The 23,296-nt window shown below is 35.7% G+C and overlaps 2 protein-coding genes across 2 annotated transcripts; one reads left to right on the top strand and one right to left on the bottom strand.

Annotated features, from left to right (window-relative positions):
• Positions 1-1,192: 1,192 nt before the first annotated feature.
• On the bottom strand, positions 1,193-4,327 carry LOC149479768 (uncharacterized). The gene is made up of 3 exons (XM_089707333.1): positions 2,089-4,327; positions 1,884-2,003; positions 1,193-1,762 (listed from the first exon to the last, which is right to left on the bottom strand). The coding sequence occupies exons 1-3, from the start codon at positions 2,225-2,227 to the stop codon at positions 1,611-1,613; spliced, it is 411 nt and encodes a 136-aa protein (XP_089563459.1). The 5' UTR covers positions 2,228-4,327; the 3' UTR covers positions 1,193-1,610.
• A 1,216-nt stretch (positions 4,328-5,543) lies between these two features.
• Positions 5,544-21,964, top strand: LOC149479767 (uncharacterized). Its single transcript, XM_089707496.1, has 4 exons — positions 5,544-6,221; positions 6,268-6,702; positions 6,841-8,785; positions 20,670-21,964. Exons 3-4 carry the CDS (start codon positions 8,735-8,737, stop codon positions 21,336-21,338), a joined length of 720 nt encoding a protein of 239 aa, XP_089563622.1. The 5' UTR covers positions 5,544-6,221; positions 6,268-6,702; positions 6,841-8,734; the 3' UTR covers positions 21,339-21,964.
• Positions 21,965-23,296: the final 1,332 nt, after the last annotated feature.

Genomic DNA, 23,296 nt, shown 5'->3' with positions numbered 1-23,296 from the left:
GTACACTTCGCGACTGGTACACGTCTCAAATGGTGCACTTCGCAAATGGTGCACTTTTTAAGATTAGTTGAGATTTGGAAAAATTGTGTAAAAATGAAAGAATTTTTAGTTTTGGATGTTTAATTTTTATAACTATGTCAACACAATAATAATAATTAAACTATACAGAATCACCTTAAACACTATAACATTTTGGGTCATTTTTATTTTTTCAAAAATAAAAATGTGACTCGGATATAATAAAAATAATATAATTATGTCAAAAAAAAAAGTAGATTTACAGTAAAAAAATATCATAATAAAGATATGATATAATATCATATTATATCAATAACCTTTGTAATATTATTATTTAACTTTTAACTATTACTAATTAAATAAAAGCTTTAAATTAAATCTTTTAATTAATTCTTTATAGTTTAATTATTATTATTGTGTTGACATAATTATAAAAATTAAACATCCAAAACTAAAAATTCTTTCATTTTTACACAATTTTTCCAAATCTCAACTAATCTTAAAAAGTGCACCATTTGCGAAGTGCACCATTTGAGACGTGTACCAGTCGCGAAGTGTACCATTTGAGAAGTGTACAAGTTGCTAAGTTCACCATTTGAGCATGGTGTACAAGTTGAGAAGTGCACCAAGTGCGTCAAACCCGTTCAAATTACTGTACCTACATACCAAATTAAAATCTGTTCTGTATGGGTCATACCTATAACACTCAAAGTTCATTATATAAGTAGGTACAGATTGAAATTGATGTAATTTAATATATATATTTTTATTTTTAGGTGGAGAAAATGCAGAAAATTTTAGAAACAGAAAGTCATTTTTTTCTTTTAATGTTAAAGCTCTGGTAACTGCAAAATTGAAAATAATTGACATTGTAGCTAGATGGCCCGGAGCAACCCATGATCAAACTATATTCAATAATCTTAATATATATAAATCTCGTGTCACAATGTTTGTCCTCAATGGACTCCTAAACCACTTAACCGATTATAATAAAATTCGCACACCATGTGCAGTTCGATCCAACTTGAGAGATAGGATAGTTTAAACATGTAGGTACCACGGGCGAAGCCGGGGCGGACAGCTAGTTCATTTATAAAGCAACAATTGATGAATAGAGAATTTGGTTCTTGTGTAGTGCTCCGTGATAATGGATACGAAAATAAATCATATCTTCTAACACCTCTCTCAAATCCAAGAACACCTGCAGAGCAACTGTACAATCAATCCCACATAAGAACCAGGAATGTGGTAGAAATAACATTCGGTGTTTGGAAAAATCGGTTCCCTGTTCTATCCAAAAAAATAATATTGCATGTATCACGAGTTCAGGCTGTGATTGTGGCATGTGCAGTATTACACAATATTGCGATTGATATGGGAGATGAACAATTTGAAGAAAACTGGCCAGAAGAGTCTGACAACGGGGAGGAATATCACAGCAGCACACAGAATACAGAGGATAGTAGTGTACGCAGCAACATAATAAATGACTATTTTGCTTCACTAATACTATGAATAGCAATGTACAAAAATTTATTTGAATTAAAATATTTACAAAATTTTATCTATTTTATTTTGTAACAATTGCCTATCTATGCTCGTTTGTGCTGTCGTTCTTCTTCTTCAAATAACCACTGTTTCCGTTTGTTCTCTAATTCTTCTTCAAGAAGTTGTTTTTGGTTGCCTGCAATTTCCAGTTTGCTTTCTGCCACCTTTTCAAAAGGTCTCTTGGGTTTCTGTTTACCTGGAACAAGTAGTAAATGAATATAATATTTAGAGCAAGCTGTCGACCACTCACATATAGAATAGTATTTTTATTAGTATTTTTGGCTAAAATATATTTGAAAAAAATACAAAAAGCTCACACAAAGCAGGATGTTTCTTTGTAAGTAAAGATGATGGTTTCCATTGTGACCATTTTGTGACAGATTCAACATTGGCATCATCAGAGTTGTTTAACTTTCTTATTTTTTGCTCGTTTTCACCTGAATCCAAAAAATAAATTTTATAATTATGTAATAACGAAACAAGGAATAATAATAGTAGGTAATAGAAATAGAAAACACTCACATGAAACATTTGACATTGGTTCTTCATGTATCAGAAGTGTTTCATCAGGCATTTCAATAGTTTCAACAACTACAGGTTCAGATTGGTGAAATTCAGTGAAATTTCTAGAATCTTCATCAATTATATTCGGGTTGGTCATCAGTTGAGGAGATTCTATAAATAAAAATAGTAATTTCCAATTTTAACACTAGTAGGTCAGGTTAACATTCAAGCTATGTCCAATGTAGCCTGGTCGCGGGACTTATCTCATTACCGTGACCCCGGAACATAAAGGTAATAGCCCTTTATGTTCGGGGTTAGGAATAGCCTTTTATGTGCTGCAAGACACAACATGCCTTTATAATTTTGTCTACAGTTTCTGGCAGTAAAGGAATAGGCTTTTCAAACATACGAAATTTACTTACTAATACACCAAAAGTATTTTCAATGGTTCTTCGAGCTCGGCAAAGTCGATAGTTGAAAATTTTTTGGTTTTTAGATAAATTTAGGCGTCGGCTATATGGTGTCATAAGATACTCAGTTAAAGGGAACGCCTGGTCTCCCAAAATAACCATTCCTTCAGGAGTTAAAACAAGATCTAGCAAATATTCCCCCATCTGAAGCTCGACCATAGTGACCCACGTTGATATACCTAAAATTTAAATCACTGTCACAAACTGCTAAGAGCACAATACTAAATGTTCCCTTTAATTATAGTAATCACTCCCGGAATGCATGGGACAACGTATTTGAACGTGTTTCCCATCTATAGCACCACCTAATAGTGGAAAATTACATTTCTCTTGGAATCCATCAATTATTTCTTTCCAACTTTCTTCAGTGCCAGGTAAAAAAAAAAGTGAATTTAGTTCAATTATTTTTTTCAGACACCAAACATTAATCAAGAAACTTCTGCTTCCGAATCCAATAGTGAAGAGTTCACTGTACCATGCACACCTCCACTTAAGAAAAGGAAAATACAAGATCCGCTTCTTAAAGCAGTTTATGCGTTAGAAAAGGTTTCTTCGCAGACCTTTTCTAATGTTAGAGACGATGACGAATTTGACCTTTTCGCACGTACTATAGCTCAGCAGCTACGTCAGCTTCCTTTAGAAGCTGCCCTCGAAACTGAGGAGTTGATTTTGTCAATCATAAGAAGGCAACGTATTAAATTATCATCTACGCCGGCAAGTACGGAGTCTACCAGGACTGTAACCATCACTATACCGTATCAGCAAGTTTACCAATTCTCCTCGGAAACAGAGTCAATTGCTTCAGCTAGCGGCACCTATGCCACTAATGATACAGACGTGTATTCAACATTTATTAGTGATGCCATTATTTCACAAGCAGTATCAAGTATATTGTAATATTACAATGATTAAATGCATAAAAAAACTGTTGTTGATTAACCAAATAAAAAAATTGTTTATCTTATCGTCCAGAACATCCGGCAAAAATCCGATATAGTGCAAGGTGGCACTCTAAAGGTCGATTCACACATATCAGTGAACCCACAATTCCGGCACAGTACCGTTACAGTTCCGTAGCCGTGCAACAGTGGTGCGTCAGTGCTTCAATTCACACATATCAGGCACAGTACAGTGCTCTGCGGGTCTTCGTGCACGACGTTCTCTTCAGACTAGCGTTGACGTCGATTATTTTGATGGCACTCTTCAATAACACAGAATTAGCTATGATAGCCATTGCTTTAGACGAAGAAGAAGAAGAAAATCGAGGAAAAAAAAAAGAAAATGGGTACATGAAGCATGGAAGTTAAGAGAATCTGAAGGAGAATTCGTGACATTATACAAAGAATTAATTAAAGACGAAAGAAAGTATTTTGAATATTTTAAAATGTCGGAAAGCTGTTTTAATATTCTCCTTCAGATGCTGGGAAATAAATTAGTAAAGAAAGATACTCGATGGAGGAAGGCTATATCATGGATATTTCGCAAATTTACGTCTATAATACTTGTATTCTGATACGAAAATTGTTTAATAAGGAAATTCATACAGATATCACTTTAACTAAGAGGAAGCGAAATTCTAATCTACGACAAAATATATGTACTGACCACTTAAATATCCATCCAGCCCGTAGCTACTATGGCTCAAAAATTTACTTCATGACGGAGTTAAAATATATAATAGCCTACCAACAGATATAAAACAAGTAAAATCATTAGGATTATTCAAAAAGAAATTAAAACTTCATATACTACAAAATGAAAATATGCCCTGAAATAACTATCGTGTATACAACTTAAAAATATAAGTGAATAAAATAAAATCAGCAATATAAATAAAAATAACAATGATCACATACTTACATACCTAGTTTAAAAAAAAATCAAAAGTAAAATTACTTCAAAAAATAAATTAATATAATATAAAGTGTTAAATATAACATAAAAAGTATATATTTTATGATTAAGTATTTTAAAATAAAGAGTAAAAATCATTACAACATAATATTATGAATTATTATACTTATACATATTATAAAAAAAGAAGATTGTATTAATTAAATTACTTTAAATAGTTAAGTCAACACTAAATTTTTAAATAAACTTACAATTAATATTTATTTTAGTTCATGCAATCGATGTCACATTTAGTTGCTTTATATCCGTGTAAACATTCCTCACGAACACAGCCATACACCGTCATAAGACAATATTATTGCACAAAATAATCTCCACTCACCCGCAAATTTTTTAATTCTTTTTTTGTCAAGGTGTACAACTATAAAATACTGTGAAACTTTAGAATAAGTGAATTGTAAATTCTTTGAAAATAAATGTCTCTAAACCTATATCTCCTAGAGAGCGGCTCGCAATTTGTCTAAGGTAGGTAAACCGGATGTTATTAACTTTATTTTTACCTTTTTGGAGGTAGAAACAGTCGATAACATATCAGTGAACACATTTTTTGCAGTGCAGATGTATCCACTGACAGGTAAGTTTAAGGATAACCTTTTACAGTGCCACAAACTTATCTGACCCGGTGGCAAAAACTGGAACTACGTGCCGCCATTTTGAAATGTCACATTTTCACAGACTTTTCATACGGAATATTTTGTTTATATAAAAGAAAGCGACATCAGTGACACTGTCACCGGGTCAGATAAGTTTGTGGCACTATAATTAAAATTCTGAAAATATGTATATAAGGGATTTTAAATTAAACGATATGTGTTTCTTCTCTGAAAAAAGATAAGACTTTATTTTAATTGCACATTTAACATACGTATTACTTTTACATTAACAATGTTACTAAAATGAAAAGTTTACTAACCTGAAAAAAGAAACGACACTTAAAGTTCAATTTAACAATTTTAGTACACAATTATATACAAAATAGTTCAAAGATTATGTTTTTAATTTTAATTACCATATAACACATCACAATTTTATCTTGCGTCGACCGCCATATAACATTATTAGTTCAAAAACATTTAACATTTAACCGCCATTATTAGTTCTCTCGCGACCTCTGTCGTAGGTATGTGTCACTAATGTTAAACTTTTTTATATTGTCTGTGCGGAGCGGCAAAATTCAAATCTACTAAACTTTAATACGAAGAAATGAAGTTTCTTTACATGTATTTAAATCAGTTTTTATTACTTCGTATGTAAACACATTATACTTTTAACACTTTGTTAAGTTCTAGAGCATTATCATTCGTTAAATGTAGAGTTCATAACAAATTGCTGCACATCACTATGTTGTGTGGGATCTACTATATTAGCCAATCCAGTAGAGTCAAGAATAGATTGCGATGTGAGATTTATATTTGTTGGTTCAGTTGCAATATCTCTTGGATATAATGGTACATTTTGCTCTGTCATCATCTTCATCTCATATTTTTGCACAGTTGTAAATATTTCAGTCTTTGCCAAATTTAAGTAATATTGATTCAAATTCTTCAGTGTGGGTGCAATACCATTTAAAAAAGCATCAACTGGATGCTCGACGCGTTCGGCTTTTTCTTGATTTTTTTGAAGAACATATTCATTAATGAAGATGCTGAGGATGGTTTTGGTGTGCATTTTGTAGAACCTTTTCTCTTTCTTAAAGTAGATGTAGTAGATAGAGACGCCAGTGATGGTGGTGATGGAGTGGATTCATGGCTTGGTGATGGTGTGGGTGTGCGGACGTACAATGGTGATGCAGTAGACACATGGCTTGGTGAAGGTGTGGGAGTGGTGTGGTGATGGAGTGTCTGAATATACTGAAGACGGTGTTTGGTAGCTGTGATTAGAAAAAGACGAAGTAGTTCTTTGTCTAATTTCTTTTATCCCAAATTCTGTCAGAATATTCTGGATTCTACTTTGTGCTATTAGAGCATTCTCTGCCGATAAATTCTTAAGTTGTAACGCAACACTCCTTCCAAACACATCAAATTCGGTTTCACTCTCAGAATTTATCCCATCATTTAACTTTTTGAGATCAGAAACAGCTTGAACAATTTCTTTAGTTCTCTTTTTAGCTCTCGCGGTATTTCCAGTGGCAGTCGTAGTTACAGTAAGTGGTGCTTGCTGGTCGTTGCTTGTATTAGCTAATACCTGGTTGATGTTTGGATGCGAAGATGTAGCAGATCTACTGTCCTGAGAAACTATGTCTTTATTAGTATCTACAAAAATTGTGAAGGGATTCTAAAGCCTGTAACACAGTTTCCAACTAACACAGGCTTTAGTTTCCCCAAATTTTAAATGTATTATTTTACTTTTTCAATAAAGATATTCTTATTCTTCTTATTCTTATTAGTAGGACCAGGAACCTGTGAAATGAAATAAAAATAAATTACTTTTTCAGGTACCGCAGAACAATGAAGAATTGAAAGAAATAGAATTAGGCTTCAGAAAAAGGTAGAATTTCCCTGGTTGCCACAGCGCTATAGACGGGAAGCATGTGATAATTCAAGCACCACCGAATTGTGGAAGTGAATATTTTAATTACAAGGGTTCCAACAGTGTGGTTTTGATGGCTGTGGTGAATCATGACTATTGTTTTCAATATGTAAATATTGGGGCTAATGGAAGAAATTCAGATGGGGGGGATATTCAAAAACAGCAAATTACGTAGTGATCTTGAGAATAATTTGCTTCCAAAAGGAGGATTTTTAGTTGGAGATGATGCGTTTCCACTAAAGACATATTTATTAAAACCATACAGTGGCACAAATCTTTCAACGAAACAAAAAATATTCAATTACAGAGTCTCTAGAGCACGGAGAATCGCTATAAATATAATTGATATTTATATTAAGTCTGACAGACCTGAATTAAACTAGTATCTTTTAACATATAAGAAGAGCCAGGATCACTTAGAATTATTTTTTGTGCTATTCGTAGCCGTGAGGGTTGGGGCCCAAACCCAACAGCTGCACAATTCGTTAATGCGTACAAACAGTTGTTAATTCATCATGAAATAAATACTCCCACCGGCAACGTCTAGGGCAATAATATATCAATATTAACCACTTCTAGTGCAAAGCTTGCTAAAAATACAAAACAATTTAATATTGATGATTTTACCAACGCTGAAAATACGCGTACTACTAAGAAATACCGGCTTGACGACGATGACCCATCCTCGTTACAAACTCAGTTAAGTGAATTTTTACATATATTTTGGGCAATACCTGATTCTAATATTAATGAGACTTCAAAACAATGCATTGGCTATATTGCAGGCATACTTGTAATTCGATCAATTCGAAAAAAAAAATGCGTTGAATGCGTTTAACCTGTGAAACTGACAAGATGCAGTGTTAAATAGGAGAAATGGGGTAGCACTTATTATCCAAAAGCAGAGAGGTGGTTTGACTGTGCCCTCTGTGAGTGTTGTAAACATTTGTTTTATGGTGGAATCATTATGTATGTATTTAATTTGTATGGAATTTAATTTAATAATACGTATTACTAACATAGTTTCTAAGATTAATGTATACTAACACAAATATGGATGAATATCTGGAAATAAAATATTATTTATTATTATTCCGACAAGCACATAAATATAACAACAATAAACCACCTACTGAGGTAAATTTTTCTGCAGTACTAACTGTAAAGGCAATAAGGAACCTTTTAACGAAAACTAATGAACTGTTTCCTGATCTAAAAGATCATTTGAGAGACAGTTATGTCTCAGACAATTTTCATAGTCACTTAAATATTCTTTTAAAATAAATAATTACCAAATATATTGACATCCGTTTGTACGCAGAAACAAAAAAAAAAACTCTTTATTAGAGAACTACCTACTATTAGTAACTGGAGAGAAAGTAAGACATTTTTTTTGACCCGGCAAATAATATGGGCTCGATAATAATTTTATTACAATACAAACAACATAATAGCAACTTAATAAAAAAAAAAAACTTTATTATGTTGCTAAAACTTGTGCATAATTTCACAGAATGTCATGATTTATATTTTCAAAGCCATCTTCCATCTTCTGACTCCATATCTTAATCCTGCTACCTGAGGACAGCAAAAATATAATGATGCTCACATAAAAACCAGAAATGTTGTTGAGCGGCAATACGGAGACCTAAAGAGAAGATTTCCTGTGTTAGCTGGGGGCATCAAACTACAACTCATGACATCTATTCGTGTTATGTTGGCATGTTAAGTACAGTGAAGAGCTTTATCGGATGTATTCTAAGGCTCCGGAAGCTAGTCGAAGAAGATATTTTAGGCATTTGGTAAGTTTATCGTAAACTGTTCTTCACTGCACATACTTATCAATATGATTGACATTTTAATTATTTTATAATAAAAATACAAATTAAAACTTAACAGTCAATAGCATCATGAATGCTTTTTGAGATCTAACTTCACAAAACTTTATGAAAAGAAAGCTTCTTAAAGCTTCTTAGCTCTACTTGAAAGGTTAAGGTAACAAACAATTATAATAATTATTATGTATCTCTCCATAATACATATTATTATCACAATTAAATCAGCAATCAGTCTCGTTGGTTGCAATTAGAAAATACAAGAAAATTACACCAAAAATGCTTATCAATTAATGTTAAAAATTGAGTTATAAAATCCAGCGTAATAAGATGGAATCACACCTTTCGCAATTAATTCTTTCAAGTCCTTCTTTTTGTTGGAGCTTATTTCCTGCCTCTGCGTATAAGCTGCGTTTAAGCGGATTTCTGTGGCTAATTGCATCCTTCTTCTTTTATTTCGCACATTCACCTGCATGAAGTTTCCTTCCTTGTATGATGTCTTGTAGTGAAATAAAAAAGGATTTTCTTTCGTGACCTTTAATTCCTTAATATCATTCCAGTTGACATTTTGGCCGCTTTCATCCGTACCATAATTAAAGCCCCATTCCTCTTGCAACTTTTTTAAGTCCAGAATACTATCATACGATAAGCTCATGGACATTAATTAGCGGCTTACTTTTTTTTTGAGATTTTTATGAGCGTTATGTATTGAACTGGGGTGTATATCGGGCCGGATTTAAGATTTTTACGGACTTCTTTTTCTATTAGGCTGTGTATGCTATCGGGCTCGTTCTGCGTGTGGCCTCGGATTAAGAATTTGTGAGTGATGCTTTGTAAATTAAATTGATAAACAGCATACATGTACATTGACATTATAAACTTATTTTTATTCTGTCCAGCACAGTTATCAGAATAAAATATTATGTTTATTGGATGTTCAGCGTCTTTGGCAATTCCCTCCAAGTATTTCCAAACGCACGTACCTATTTCGATAGCTCCACGCTTTGCATCAGATTCCGTCCAAAAATAGCTATGTACAGCGTCAAAAGCGACTTTTTTCTCTAACTCAGTATACTTAGATAACTCAGTAACTGTCAGGTTATAACTATTAAGTTTGGACTTGTAATAGAACGCTGACGAGTCACCACGTGGACACTGTAACACAGCTTGTAAATCATAAACTGCTACTTTGTTATTAGCAGTAACGTTTTTTCGGTCTGCCCTTTTTTCATTCGAACAGGACGAGCCAGAAGAAAAGGAGCCAGTGGAAGACGAGCCTGATGATGATGAACCTGAAGAACTGCTTGAAGATGATCTAGACTTATTATGGGTGGACCTAGACTCCCGGCGGGGTGATTTAGACTCATTGCATGGTGATCTGGACTCCCGGCGGGATGACCTAGACTCTTTGCCGGGTGATCTAGACTCATTGCGGGGTGATCTGGACTGCGGTTGTGGTGACCTAGACTCTCTGTGAGAAGAAACGGGTTCCTTCAGCGGAGACCTTTCGGGTCCAGGATGCTGCTCATCAGTTTTTTCATTGGACAAGCTCTGAAATAATACAAAATACCTTACCTCAGTACCTTTTTATGGTTAATATAATTTGAATACTTTTCATAAAATGATTACTTACTTTGGTTTCAGATGGCGTACAATATGTTTGTATGTACTCCTGTCACAGAATACATAATACCTAGTAGCTAAACGCTACAGAACGGACACTCTCCGCCTCCCGCCAAAATTAAACACTTACCTCCCCCGCACGATCAGTCTAAAAATGGTCCATATTTTTCTACAGGGACGATACGCAACGAAGATTGACAACATTAATCAAATTGACTTCAAAGTAATTTTATTATTTTGGATCGTATCGTTTTTCGTAGAAAATGGTTAGATATTGTGCTGTTTACGGATGTATTTCATCAGAAAAACGCGAATTTTTTTTTACGCTAGTCAAAAATGTCCCAACCATAAAGCGAGAAAAAGGAGGCATTACTTATGATAAATCACAGTTCAGTCCATGTGAAGCTTGTGTTAAGGGGAAGCTTAGTAAATTACCTTTCCCAATTTGAAACACAAACCCAGTGTACAACCTACGATCGACCTCACACGAAGCCCAGTCAGCATCAATATACCCATTGATGTCTAGACCACTTCTACTAAAAACAAGTTTGTAGTTTACAGTACCTTTTAAATACCGTAGCACGCGTTTCGCGGCCTTCCAATGACGCTGATCATAACAATCATAAAACTGACTCAGCATGCTTACCGCGTGCGCGATATCTGGCCTGGAGCTTATATATTAATATAACTAGCTTTCCGCCCGCGGCTTCGCCCGCGTTTTCAAAGAAAAACCCGTTCCCGTAGGATTTCCGGAATAAAACCTATCCTATGTCCTTTCTCGGGTATCAAAATATCTCTATACCAAATTTCATGCAAATTGGTTCAGTAGTTAAGGCGTGATTGAGTAACAGACAGACAGACAGAGTTACTTTCGCATTTATAATATTAGTATGGATATAGCCTTCCTCGATAAATGGGCTATCTAACACCGAAAGAATTTTTCAAATTGGACCAGTAGTTCCCGAGATTAGCGCGTTCAAACAAACAAACAAACTGATACACAAAAAGCTATAAGAAGCTGAATCAACACAACGACGACAACAACAAAAGAGGGCGTTAATTTTTGATAGACGTAAATTTGAACCTCAATGTAATAATAGTAAGGTTTATGTGTGACGATTTAATAGTTAGGTTTGTGTTTAGGTTAGGTTAGGTTAGGTTAGGTTAGGTAAGGTTAGGTTAGGTTAGCTTTTTAAAACTAAATTATTTCTGGCCACGAAATTTATAATCGTAATATTAGCTGTTTCGTCTCTCTTTTCCCGGAAAATTCGAAATTTTTCAAAATCGAAAAAATTCGGCCGTTCAACAACAAAAACACTAAAAAACTAATAGTTTGGTTTCTGTGTGACGATTTATTAGTTAGGTTTGTGTTTAGGTTAGGTTAGTAATTTTTTAAAACTATATAGTTTCGTTTCTCTTTTCTCAGAAAATTCGAAAAAAAATTCGGCTATTCAACAACAAAAATAGGTACCTCAATGTACTAATAGTTAGGTTTCTCTGTGTGTGTGTGTGTGTGCGTGTGTTAAGGTTAGGTTAGGTATAAAACATGGGTAATATATTATCAAAAAATAGTAAATTTTCCGGACTTAGAAAAATTTTCCTAACCTAACCTCACCTAACCTAACCTATCCTTTGCCTCCTTATAGAAATATTTCCGGACGTATAGAAATTTTCCTGGCTTATATTAATTTTGCTGACGTATAGAAATTTTCCTGGTATATGGAAATTTTCCGGACTTAGAAAAATTTTCCTAACCCAACCTAACCTAACCTATCCTTTTCCACCTTATAGAAATTTTTCCTGACGTATAGAAATTTTCCTGGCTTATATTAATTTTCCTGACGTATAGAAATTTTCCTGGCGTATGGAAATTTTCCGGACTTAGAAAAATTTTCCTAACCTAACCTATCCTTTTCCACCTTATAGAAATTTTTCCTGACGTATAGAAATTTTCCTGGCTTATATAAATTTTCCGGACGTATAGAAATTTTCCTGACGTATAGAAATTTTCCTGGCGTATGGAAATTTTCCGGACTTAGAAAAATTTTCCTAACCTAACCTATCCTTTTCCACCTTATAGAAATTTTTCCTGACGTATAGAAATTTTCTGGCTTATATAAATTTTCCGGACGTATAGAAATTTTCCTGGCGTATGGAAATTTTCCGGACTTACAAAAATTTTCCTAACCTAACCTATCCTTTTCCACCTTATAGAAATTTTTCCTGACGTATAGAAATTTTCCTGGCTTATATAAATTTTCCGGACGTATAGAAATTTTCCTGGCGTATGGAAATTTTCCAGACTAAGAAAAATTTTCCTAACCTAACCTAACCTAACCTATCCTTTGCCACCTTATAGAAATATTTCCTGACGTATAGAAATTTTCCTGGCTTATATTAATTTTGCTGACGTATAGAAATTTTCCTGGCGTATGGAAATTTTCCGGACTTACAAAAATTTTCTTAACCTAACCTAACCTAACCTAACCTAACCTATCCTTTTCCACCTTATAGAAATTTTTCCTGACGTATAGAAATTTTCCTGGCTTATATAAATTTTCCTGACGTATAGAAATTTTCCTGGCGTATGGAAATTTTCCGGACTTACAAAAATTTTCCTAACCTAACCTAACCTAACCTATCCTTTTCCACCTTATAGAAATTTTTCCTGACGTATAGAAATTTTCATGGCTTATATAAATTTTCCTGACGTATAGAAATTTTCCTGGTGTATGGAAATTTTCCGGACTTAGAAAAATTTTCCTAACCTAACCTAACCTAACCTAACCTATCCTTTTCCACCTTATAGAAATTTTTCGGACTTAGAAAAATTTTCCTAACCTAACCTAACCTAACCTAACCTAACCTATCCTTTTCAATTGTGCTTATGGTGTCGTTGGACATAGAGGGGGCTTTTGACAACGCGTGGTGGCCTGCCCTAAAGAAACAACTTATTAACAAGAGGTGCCCAAAAAACCTTTACGGCCTTATAACATCCTACCTTTGTGACAGGACAGTCAGGGTCAATTACGCAAGAGCAGTATTCGAAAGGGGCACCAACAAAGGGTGCATCCAGGGCTCCATAGGAGGGCCTACCTTCTGGAACCTAATTTTAGATACGCTCCTCCAAAAACTTAATAGCCTAGGCGTCTACTGCCAAGCATTTGCAGATGACGTAGTCCTAATATTCTCAGCCCCGACAGTTGAAAAAATTCAAAGCACAGCCAACACCACCTTAGAGGCTGTGCAAACATGGGGAAAACAAAACAAGTTGAACTTTCCCGCACACAAGACCAATGCGATGATAATAACTCGTAAACTAAAATTCGACCTCCCCATAATAAACATGTCAGGGATCCAGCTAAAACTCGTAAAAGAAATAAAGCTGCTGGGTCTTATCATCGACTGCAAACTCACCTTTAACTCACACGTGGCGGCCACTTGTAGAAAGGCTGCCGACATATATAAACAGCTAGCGTGTGCAGCAAAAGTGAGTTGGGGTCTAAACAAAGAGATAATAAGGACCATATATGTGTCGGTCATAGAGCCAATCGTGCTATACGCGGCAAGCGCGTGGTATCCTGCAGTGGAAAAACTATCAATCAGAGACCAACTGTCCTCGCTGCAGAGAGGCTTTGCAATAAAGATTTGCAAAGCCTATCGCACGGTGTCTCTAACATCGGCGCTCATACTTTCCGGGTTGCTGCCACTCGACCTCAGGGTCCAGGAAGCGGCAGCCTTCTTCAAAATCAAAAAAGGCTACTCGGAGGAGCATATCCCGCCAGGAAGAGAGGTGGAGCAAAAAGTGGGATATCTCCACAACCCACATCCCTCAACTCTGATAATAACAGAGTTCGAGCGTCTTGAAAATCTGGATCCCAATACTTTGGAGACCTATCATGTAGTCGGTCCCCAAATCTTCACCGACGGCAGCAAAATAGAGGGGAAGGTAGGTGCTGCCCTAACATGGTGGGACAAAGGTAAAGAGACCAGGTACTCCACCTTCCGACTAGAGTCACACAACACTGTCTTCCAATCGGAGATGTACGCGCTCTACAGAGCGGTCAAGATGGCAAGGAGCTCAAAAGCCAAAACTGTAAATATCATGAGCGACTCAAGATCTTCGCTTGAGCTTTTAAAAAACCCATGTGTTACACACCAACTAGCTCTGGAGATTAAAAAACTCATCGCGGAAACCCGAGCAGAAGACAGAGAGGTGAGACTCTTCTGGCTAAGGGCTCACGTGGGAACACCCGGGATTCGGGAATGAGAGAGCAGACCAACTAGCAAAAAAGGCTGCTCTCACCAAAAAGACTGCACCTGATTACAGCAAAGTGCCCCTTTCATACATTAAGCGGAAAATCAGGGAGGCAACAATTCAAAAATGGCAACAACGCTACAAATCCTCCACTACAGGGTCGGTCACCAAGGCATTTCTGCCGACCGTCTCTTCTGCGAGACGAGTACTTAAGGACACCACATTGACACCAACTTTAGTCCAAGTCTTAACCGGCCATGGAGGATTCGCGGCCTATTTACACAGATTCAACATAATAGACAGCCCATCCTGCGTCTGCGACTCGTCGTGCCACGAGACCATCTGGCACATTTTATTCGAGTGCCCAAGATTTGGTGCAGACAGACTCTCACTCGAAATTCAAACTCAGACCCAACTGAGCCAAGAGTCTCTACCCACCATCATGGAGACTGAGAGTCTGAGGAAGCCATTCTTGGCCTTTGCCGCTAAAATCGCACGAGTCGCAGCAATAAACAACGGCTCAACAATTGCATCCAAGGATTTGCCCCATCAACCACAAGTCCCCACCCCTACAACGCCTGCAACCAGTAGGCCACTCATCACAACCACAGCAGGTGTAAATAACGTTATTACCCCAGCGCCGACAAACTCCAGTGAACAACTACTGGAGTGCGCCAAAGTAGGGGTACCAAAACTGAGAGTTCTGGCTTATATAAATATTCCTGGCGTATTAGTCCATTGAATGAATCCCTCCAAGGGGGGTCTAGAGTGCGTGAGTTAGTAACGTAAGATGTTTCTTCGGAAACATGTCAAGAGTCCCTAGGTAATAAACATACTAAAACCCCGGGACACTAGGAGGAGCCCCGGAGTGGGGGGAGGGGGGGAATGGGTCCATTTTTTTCATTTTTCGCTTAAATCTCAAAAACGGTACATGTTAGAGAAAAACTTTCAAGGAAAAGTTGAAAGGCCATAAAATTATCTACAAGTTGTACCTAAATCATTTTTTCCTATATCCTACCGTTTCTGAGTTATACGCAGTAAAAAATGATTTTGGCTCAAACAATTTCCCTATACTACACATCAATCGATCAAAAAATATTTATTTCTTCCAAAAAACTCAAATGTGCAACTTGTGACCGGTACTGATAGATTGCTCTTAATTAGATCTATAATTGGTAAAATAAACACATTCCTCCATGGAAGCCTTTAGGAGGAATCGATTGTCAAAATATTATATTAGGGCAGTTTGAGTTACTGAACTTGATCTTTTTATTTTTTTCTTCCAAAAAACTCAAAAGTGCAACTTGTGACCGGTACAGATAGATTGCTCATAATTAGGTCTATCATTGATAAAAATACCAGATTCCACCACGGTGGCGTTTACGGGGAATTGAATTTTATTAGGGTTGTTACGATACTTGAACTTTTTATTTTTTTTTCTTCCAAAAAACTCAAAAGTGCAACTTGTGACTGGTACCGATAGATTGCTCATAATTAAGTCTATCATTGATAAAAAAACCAGACACCACCATGGAGGCGTTTAGGAGGTATTGAATTTTATTAGTGTAGTTACGATACTTGAACTTTTTAACTAACTACCCTAATAAAATTCAATTCCCCGTAAACGCCTCCATGGTGGAATCTGGTATTTTTATCAATGATAGACCTAAGTATGAGCAATCTATCTGTACCGGTCACAAGTTGCACTTTTGAGTTTTTTGGAAGAAAAAAAATAAAAAGTTCAAGTATCGTAACTACCCTAATAAAATTAAATTCCCCATAAACGCCTCCGTGGTGGAATCTGGTATTTTTATCAATGATAGACCTAATTATGAGCAATCTATCTGTACCGGTCACAAGTAGCACTTTTGAGTTTTTTGGAAGAAAAAAATAAAAAGATCAAGTTCAGTAACTCAAACTGCCCTAATATAATATTTTGACAATCGATTCCTCCTAAAGGCTTCCATGGAGGAATGTGTTTATTTTACCAATTATAGACCTAATTAAGAGCAATCTATCAGTACTGGTCACAAGTTGCACATTTGAGTTTTTTGCAAGAAAAAAATAAAAAGTTCAAGTTCAGTAACTCAAACTACCCTAATATAATATTTTGACAATCGATTCCTCCTAAAGGCTTCCATGGAGGAATGTGTTTATTTTACCAATTATAGACCTAATTAAGAGCAATCTATCAGTACTGGTCACAAGTTGCACTTTTGAGTTTTTTGGAAGAAAAAAAAGAAAAAGTTCAAGTATCGTAACTACCCTAATAAAATTCAATTCCCCGTAAACGCCTCCGTGGTGGAATCTGGTATTTTTATCAATGATAGACCTAATTATGAGCAATCTATCTGTACCGGTCACAAGTTGCACTTTTGAGTTTTTTGGAAGAAAAAAATAAAAATATCAAGTTCAGTAACTCAAACTGCCCTAATATAATATTTTGACAATCGATTCCTCCTAAAGGCTTCCATGGAGGAATGTGTTTATTTTACCAATTATAGACCTAATTAAGAGCAATCTATCAGTACTGGTCACAAGTTGCACATTTGAGTTTTTTGGAAGAAAGAAATATTGTTTGATCGATTGATGTGTAGTATAGGGAAATTGTTTGAGCCAAAATCATTTTTTACTGCGTATAACTCAGAAACGGTAGGATATAGGAAAAAATGATTTAGGAAGAACTTGTAGATAATTTTATGGCCTTTCAACTTTTCCTTGAAAGTTTTTCTCTAACATGTACCGTTTTTGAGATTTAAGCGAAAAATGAAAAAAATGGACCCATTCCCCCCCTCCCCCCACTCCGGGGCTCCTCCTAGTGTCCCGGGGTTTTAGTATGTTTATTACCTAGGGACTCTTGACATGTTTCCAAAGAAACATCTTACGTTACTAACTCACGCACTCTAGAACTTTTTATTCAATGGACTATATGGAAATTTTCCGGACTATTTTCCTAACCTAACCTAACCTAACCTTACCTAACCTATCCTTTTCCACCTTATAGAAATTTTTCCTGACGTATAGAAATTTTCCTGGCTTATATAAATTTTTACTGACGTATAGAAATTTTCCTGACGTATAGAAATTTTCCTGGCGTATGGAAATTTTCCGGACTAAGAAAAATTTTCCTGACTTATACGAATTTTCCTAATCTGTTTAAATTTCCCGACTTAAAGAAATTTTCCTGGCGTATAGAAATTTTCCTGGCGTATGGAAATTTTCCGGACTTAGAAAAATTTTCCTGACTTATACGAATTTTCCTCATCTGTATAAATTTTCCTGACGTATAGAATTTTTCCTGGCGTATGGAAATTTTCCGGACTTAGAAAAATTTTCCTGACTTATACGAATTTTCCTCAGATAAAATTCATTTATTTATTCCTTCTTTTACCCCTATATCAAATAAATGGATGAACCGATTTTGATAAAACGTTCACTTTCATCTTAATCTTAATACATATAGAATTACATTATATAATAAAGGCGAAAGTTTGTAAGGATTTATGGATGTATGGATGTATGGATGTATGGATGTTTGTTACTCTTTCACGTAAAAACTACTGAACCGATTACAATGAAATTTAGCACACATATAGAGGGTAACTTGGATTAACACATAGGATAGGTTTTATCCCGGAAATCCCACGGGAACGGGAACTATGCGGGTTTTCTTTTGAAAACGCGGGCGAAGCCGCGGGCGGAAATCTAGTTTAATATATATGACTTAGATTCGACAACTTTAATTTTTTTCATTCCCACATTTACCCCTATAGGTAGGTATAATAAATGGATGAACCGATTTTGATACACTTTATCTAAGAACCAGCGTCGGAAAATATGCTGCCAAACAAAAAACCGCATCTAATTCGGATTACCTGTTAGCGAGCTACGGTGGAACAAACAGATACACACACACAGACACACATAGCGGTCAAACACTTATCACTCATCTTTTTGCGTCGGGGCTTAAAAATATATGTAATACGACATAATTTAAAGGACATTTTATGTATAAAATTTACCTAAAAATAAGCATAATTTTAATTTTCCCCTCCCCCCCTACTACCTCAGCTTACCCCCTCACCCCCAGAAATAACTGTAGCGTATAACAGATAACTTACGTTTTATCGTACACTGTATAATAGTGTACCATAGAATGCCTTAGCAAATGTTCGCCGTGAATACTTAAATGGTCATAACTTTTTTATTTATAAACCGATTGACATGAAATAAACACTAAATGTTAAATGAAGATTACCAAAATATATTAGTGAAAACCGCATTTAAATCGGATAAGCCGTTTCTGAGATTAGCGTGTTCAAACATACAGACAAACAGACAAACGGACAAACGGACAAACAGACAAACAGACAAAAAAAATTTTAACGACAGTTTTGGGTTTGGGATCGATTTAGTAATAACCCCTGCTAAATTTTTTTTACATATTTTCATTGTACAGACACCACTTTTCTAGAATTTTATTATATGTATTGATTTAAACAACCAATTAAATTTCTATATTCCAAATTCTCCTCCTTTTTATCAGCCTTTTTTGTTGGTGAAAGGAGTTTACTTATATAAAAAATGTCAAATACCTATCTGTCATTATATAATTTTTTTCTTCCGCCTTTACCCTTTGTGCTACGTGTGGTGCTACGCATATCGTCTAATAAAGTATCTCAAGTTTATATAACAATCTTTACTTTTTTCTGCCTAAAATCCATCAGCGTTAATACACACATTTGCAGTCTCTACAGTGTGACTGTCAAAACGATGATTTTGTATGGAGTGTCCGGGGTGTGCTCCTGTGTCCGTATTTTTATCAGTACTCAACATAATAAGATTTAGGCACCGCTTCTTTCTCAATGTATTGACGTCATCTTCAAACCAGAACTATAAACTGAACAAAAAAAAATATTTTATTATTAGTTTGAAAAAATAAAACTAAACGGAATTTTGTAATATACTGTAATAATCTTAAGAGTACTTTTAGACTTTTGGATAATTTAAACAATAAACAGAATCAAATGTAAATACTATTCATACGTGACTATAGTGTGCGTCCACACTGAATGCGCGGTGGCTAGAGCCTGTGGCGGGCGCGACGAGCGGGCGCTCGCGGTGGCCGGCGGCCACACCGACGCGCGAGCTCATGTAGCGGTTCGACGTATATCTGGTGTTGCAAACTTTGGACGATTTGCTATTTTAACTGGACAGTCCGATTTTGAGATGGGAGGTATTGTACATTATAGATGTTGTGTACGAAATAAATAAAAACAGAGGAATTACGGGTGAATTATTATCTTATAATATGAAGAATTGAGATTATACCCTACAAAATTACTGTGGTGTATATAGGTGTTTTAGATTGAATCGCACGTATAAACAATTAAGTATTTACCGCTATTTTACGAAAAACAATAAAGAATATAATATTATAAGAAGTCGAGCGACAAGACTGAAATGGTTTGTTATCACCGCTAGCCGCGCGTTGGGTCGCTCGCTGACTAGGCCCGTAGTGTGGCCCGAAAGGAGAGTTTGAAAACTACGCGCGCTGGCTCGCTCATTACCGTCGCACTAGGCTTCCGCCATAGTCATTTCAATGTGGACGCAAAGGCGCGTTTCATACGTTTGATATTTCGCGCCCGCCGTCGCAACCGCGCTAGGCGCGCAGTGTGGACCTACACATAGATTTCGTAGTGAAGAGACATAAACTGTATTGCTACCTGATTTCATTTTTTAATTTAAAACAATACTGTACTAATACACATTTTTTTTATAATATATTTATCTAACACATTTTAACAAAATTTGGTATGGACTTAGCTGACACCCTGGATTAACACATATACTACTTTTTATCGCGGTATTTCCACGGGAACACTTTTAAGGTGAAGCGTAGCTTGCGGGAACAGCTAGTAAAAATATAAAGCCCGACCAGAAATATATGAGGTTCTTTCATCTTTTCAGGTTCCTTCATCGAATGCAAGGGTGGATTCTGAAGCTCAAGAAACTAATCAGGATATAGATTCCCCTACACCAAGTACAACAGATGATCAGAATTCGTTAACACAAGCCAAAATCTTGCGACCTAATAATCAGTCAACAAACAAAAAACGCTTTGTAAAGAAAAATATTGCGCCACCAGAAATAATTGCAGCCAAAAGACAAATGGATGAAGTATTTAATCATATGAAATCTATAACTCAAAAAGAAAATGTTGATGAGTACGACCACTTTGGATTAATGATAGCAGCCAAAATTAGAAAAATTAAGGATCCTTTCGACAGAGAGTCTTTGATGAATAACATTCAAAATTTAGTATTTCAGTCGATTATGAGAAATCGTACTCCATCTTCGTGTGGCTCATCACAAGCAAATATTTCATCCTATGACTTGGAAGACCGGCAAAACCCACACGATACATTTGTTTCTACACAACCTACTTCATCAAAGTCACTGTTATTAAACTACGGACAAAATGAACCCTACTCGGAACCAGCACAAACAAATTATTTAGCCTATGACTTGGAAAACGGGCAACACACACAAGTTACATTTATTCCTACACAAACTACTTTTACTTCATCACGGTCACTGAAGAGGCTGGTTGCGGCTTTAGGGCTTCGTCGCCGGTGAAATAATGAAATAATAAGTCGTAATGGTAGTTCAAGGTTTATATTTGTGCTCGGCGATTTACATAGTACAGACACTTGTCTGACAAACAAATTGTAATTATTAATGCGTGTGTCGACTGTTCGCACGAGCCGCGGAGCTAAGAGTGCGGAATCAGGCGCGCGGGTCCGGGGGGGCGATCGGCCGATGAGCACTCGCGAGCACTAGCGATTGCTATCAAACGTTGGACAAAGCAGAGTACATTCGACACCAGCGCAAACTGCTACTTCAGACTCAGCAAGACGAATTATTATATCTCACACTGGCCGTGTCCAAATACTTGATAACCAATTGCTTGATTAGTTTTACTTACATAAGTTTGATCTCATTTACCTGATTTTTTGCCTACATTCAAATGTATTCATACACAAGGTCAGAGAAAAACCAGTACTGAAATGGCCCGTTATGAGCTAAAGTTTGGGGTTTTTGCATGAAATCATCACTTCTAAAATATATTTCATTTTTTCTTTAGGTTCAGATGAACAAAACTGGTGGTGGTTGTTATAAACCCAAAACAACTGACAGCGAGTCAAAAATACTTGCAATAATACAGGATCAAGTAGAACCACTGTGTAATCCTTTCGATAGTGGTGCACTTTAATAATAATAAATAATAATAAATTCATTTATTTCTTTCCAGTACATGTACAGTAACATAATAACATTAAACAGGCAACAGGTGTGGAAAGCTGGTGCCCATGGTAGGTGTAAAACCTGTAATATGGGTCACCAGGTCTCCACCACTCGGATGAACAGAACATTATAGTTTAGACAAATATGTATGTAACTTAAAAATCAAATTACTTTAGTTACATTATCAAAAGAAAAAAATATATATAAAATAAAATAATACAAAGAAAAACTAAAATTAAACATGCAAAAGTGTACCCGGATGAAGTGTGAGTGATTGTGAAGATTGAGTGAGTGTGAAGTGTGAGTGAGTGTGAGTGAGTTTGAGTGCGTGTGCATCTGAAATCTTAATGTGAACAAATTAGATAAATGAATCTAAAAAGGTCTCAGTCTCTGCATATGAAAGTCCCTTTAGCCAGCTATCAAGTAATATTTTCAGTTTGTGATAATTTAATGAATGTACAGATAGAATATTTTGGAGTTTATTATAAATGTAAGGGCCAAGAAATAAAAAGAATCTGTGACTGAACGATGTATTTAATCTAATTGTCGGAGCTACTATATAATTGCGACGCTCAGTAAGGGGATTATAAGGAGTGGAACTGTGTTGTTTTAAAGCGGTTTTAAGAATAAACAATTGGCGAACTGTTAGTACTTGAGATAATTTGTATAATTCTGCTGTTGGATATAATCGAGGCTTATGAAAGCAAACCTTCAAAGCTGCCCTTTGGGCACGTTCAAGCTGAATTAGATAAGATTTATATGTACCACCCCAAGATTCAATTCCATACAAAATAACAGACTGGCACAGCGCTATATATACCATTTTCATAATTGAATTGTCAGCTGATGAGCGTAGTTGCCTAAAAATATACATAAGTTTTCGTATCCTAGTCCCAACAGTTTCTATATGCTCCTTAAAAGCTAGCGAGGAGTCAACAATGATGCCGAGATATTTGATAGATGATACTCTTTCAATAACAGCTGGATTCGATGGATTCGTGATAGAAGGAACCAAAATTTGGAGGTGATTAGTATCAGATATGTCATTGCGTATTGAAAAAGTTACCAATTTTGTCTTTTTAACATTTAAGGTCAGCAAGTTGTTATCTAGCCAATGTAAAACGGAGTTGAAACCTTGCTGTGCAAGATTATAAGTTTCAAGCCATGATTTAGACGAGAAAGCCAAAGCCGTATCATCTGCATAAGAGAATATTACACCATTTTGCAATCTAATATCACACAAATCGTTCACATAAATTAAAAATAGGCTCGGGCCGAGGATGCTGCCT

This window comes from Colias philodice, chromosome 19, assembly GCF_061535455.1.
Source record: "Colias philodice isolate Cphi_HAF_F1 chromosome 19, ilColPhil1 Martin Lab GWU primary, whole genome shotgun sequence".
Taxonomy (NCBI): Eukaryota; Metazoa; Arthropoda; class Insecta; order Lepidoptera; family Pieridae; genus Colias; species Colias philodice.
This window is presented reverse-complemented; position numbering and strand designations above follow the sequence as displayed.

Excerpts from the sequence above, each read along its gene's own strand:
- LOC149479768 (XM_089707333.1), bottom strand. The coding sequence starts at position 2,227 with ATGACCAACCCGAATATAATTGATGAAGATTCTAGAAATTTCACTGAA. Across the intron at positions 2,004-2,088 it reads ACCAATGTCAAATGTTTCAT|GTGAAAACGAGCAAAAAATA; the intron begins GTGAGTGTTTTC and ends TTTTGGATTCAG. Across the intron at positions 1,763-1,883 it reads AAAGAAACATCCTGCTTTGT|GTAAACAGAAACCCAAGAGA; the intron begins GTGAGCTTTTTG and ends TACTTGTTCCAG.
- LOC149479767 (XM_089707496.1), top strand. The coding sequence starts at position 8,735 with ATGTATTCTAAGGCTCCGGAAGCTAGTCGAAGAAGATATTTTAGGCAT. Across the intron at positions 8,786-20,669 it reads GAAGATATTTTAGGCATTTG|GTTCCTTCATCGAATGCAAG; the intron begins GTAAGTTTATCG and ends TCATCTTTTCAG.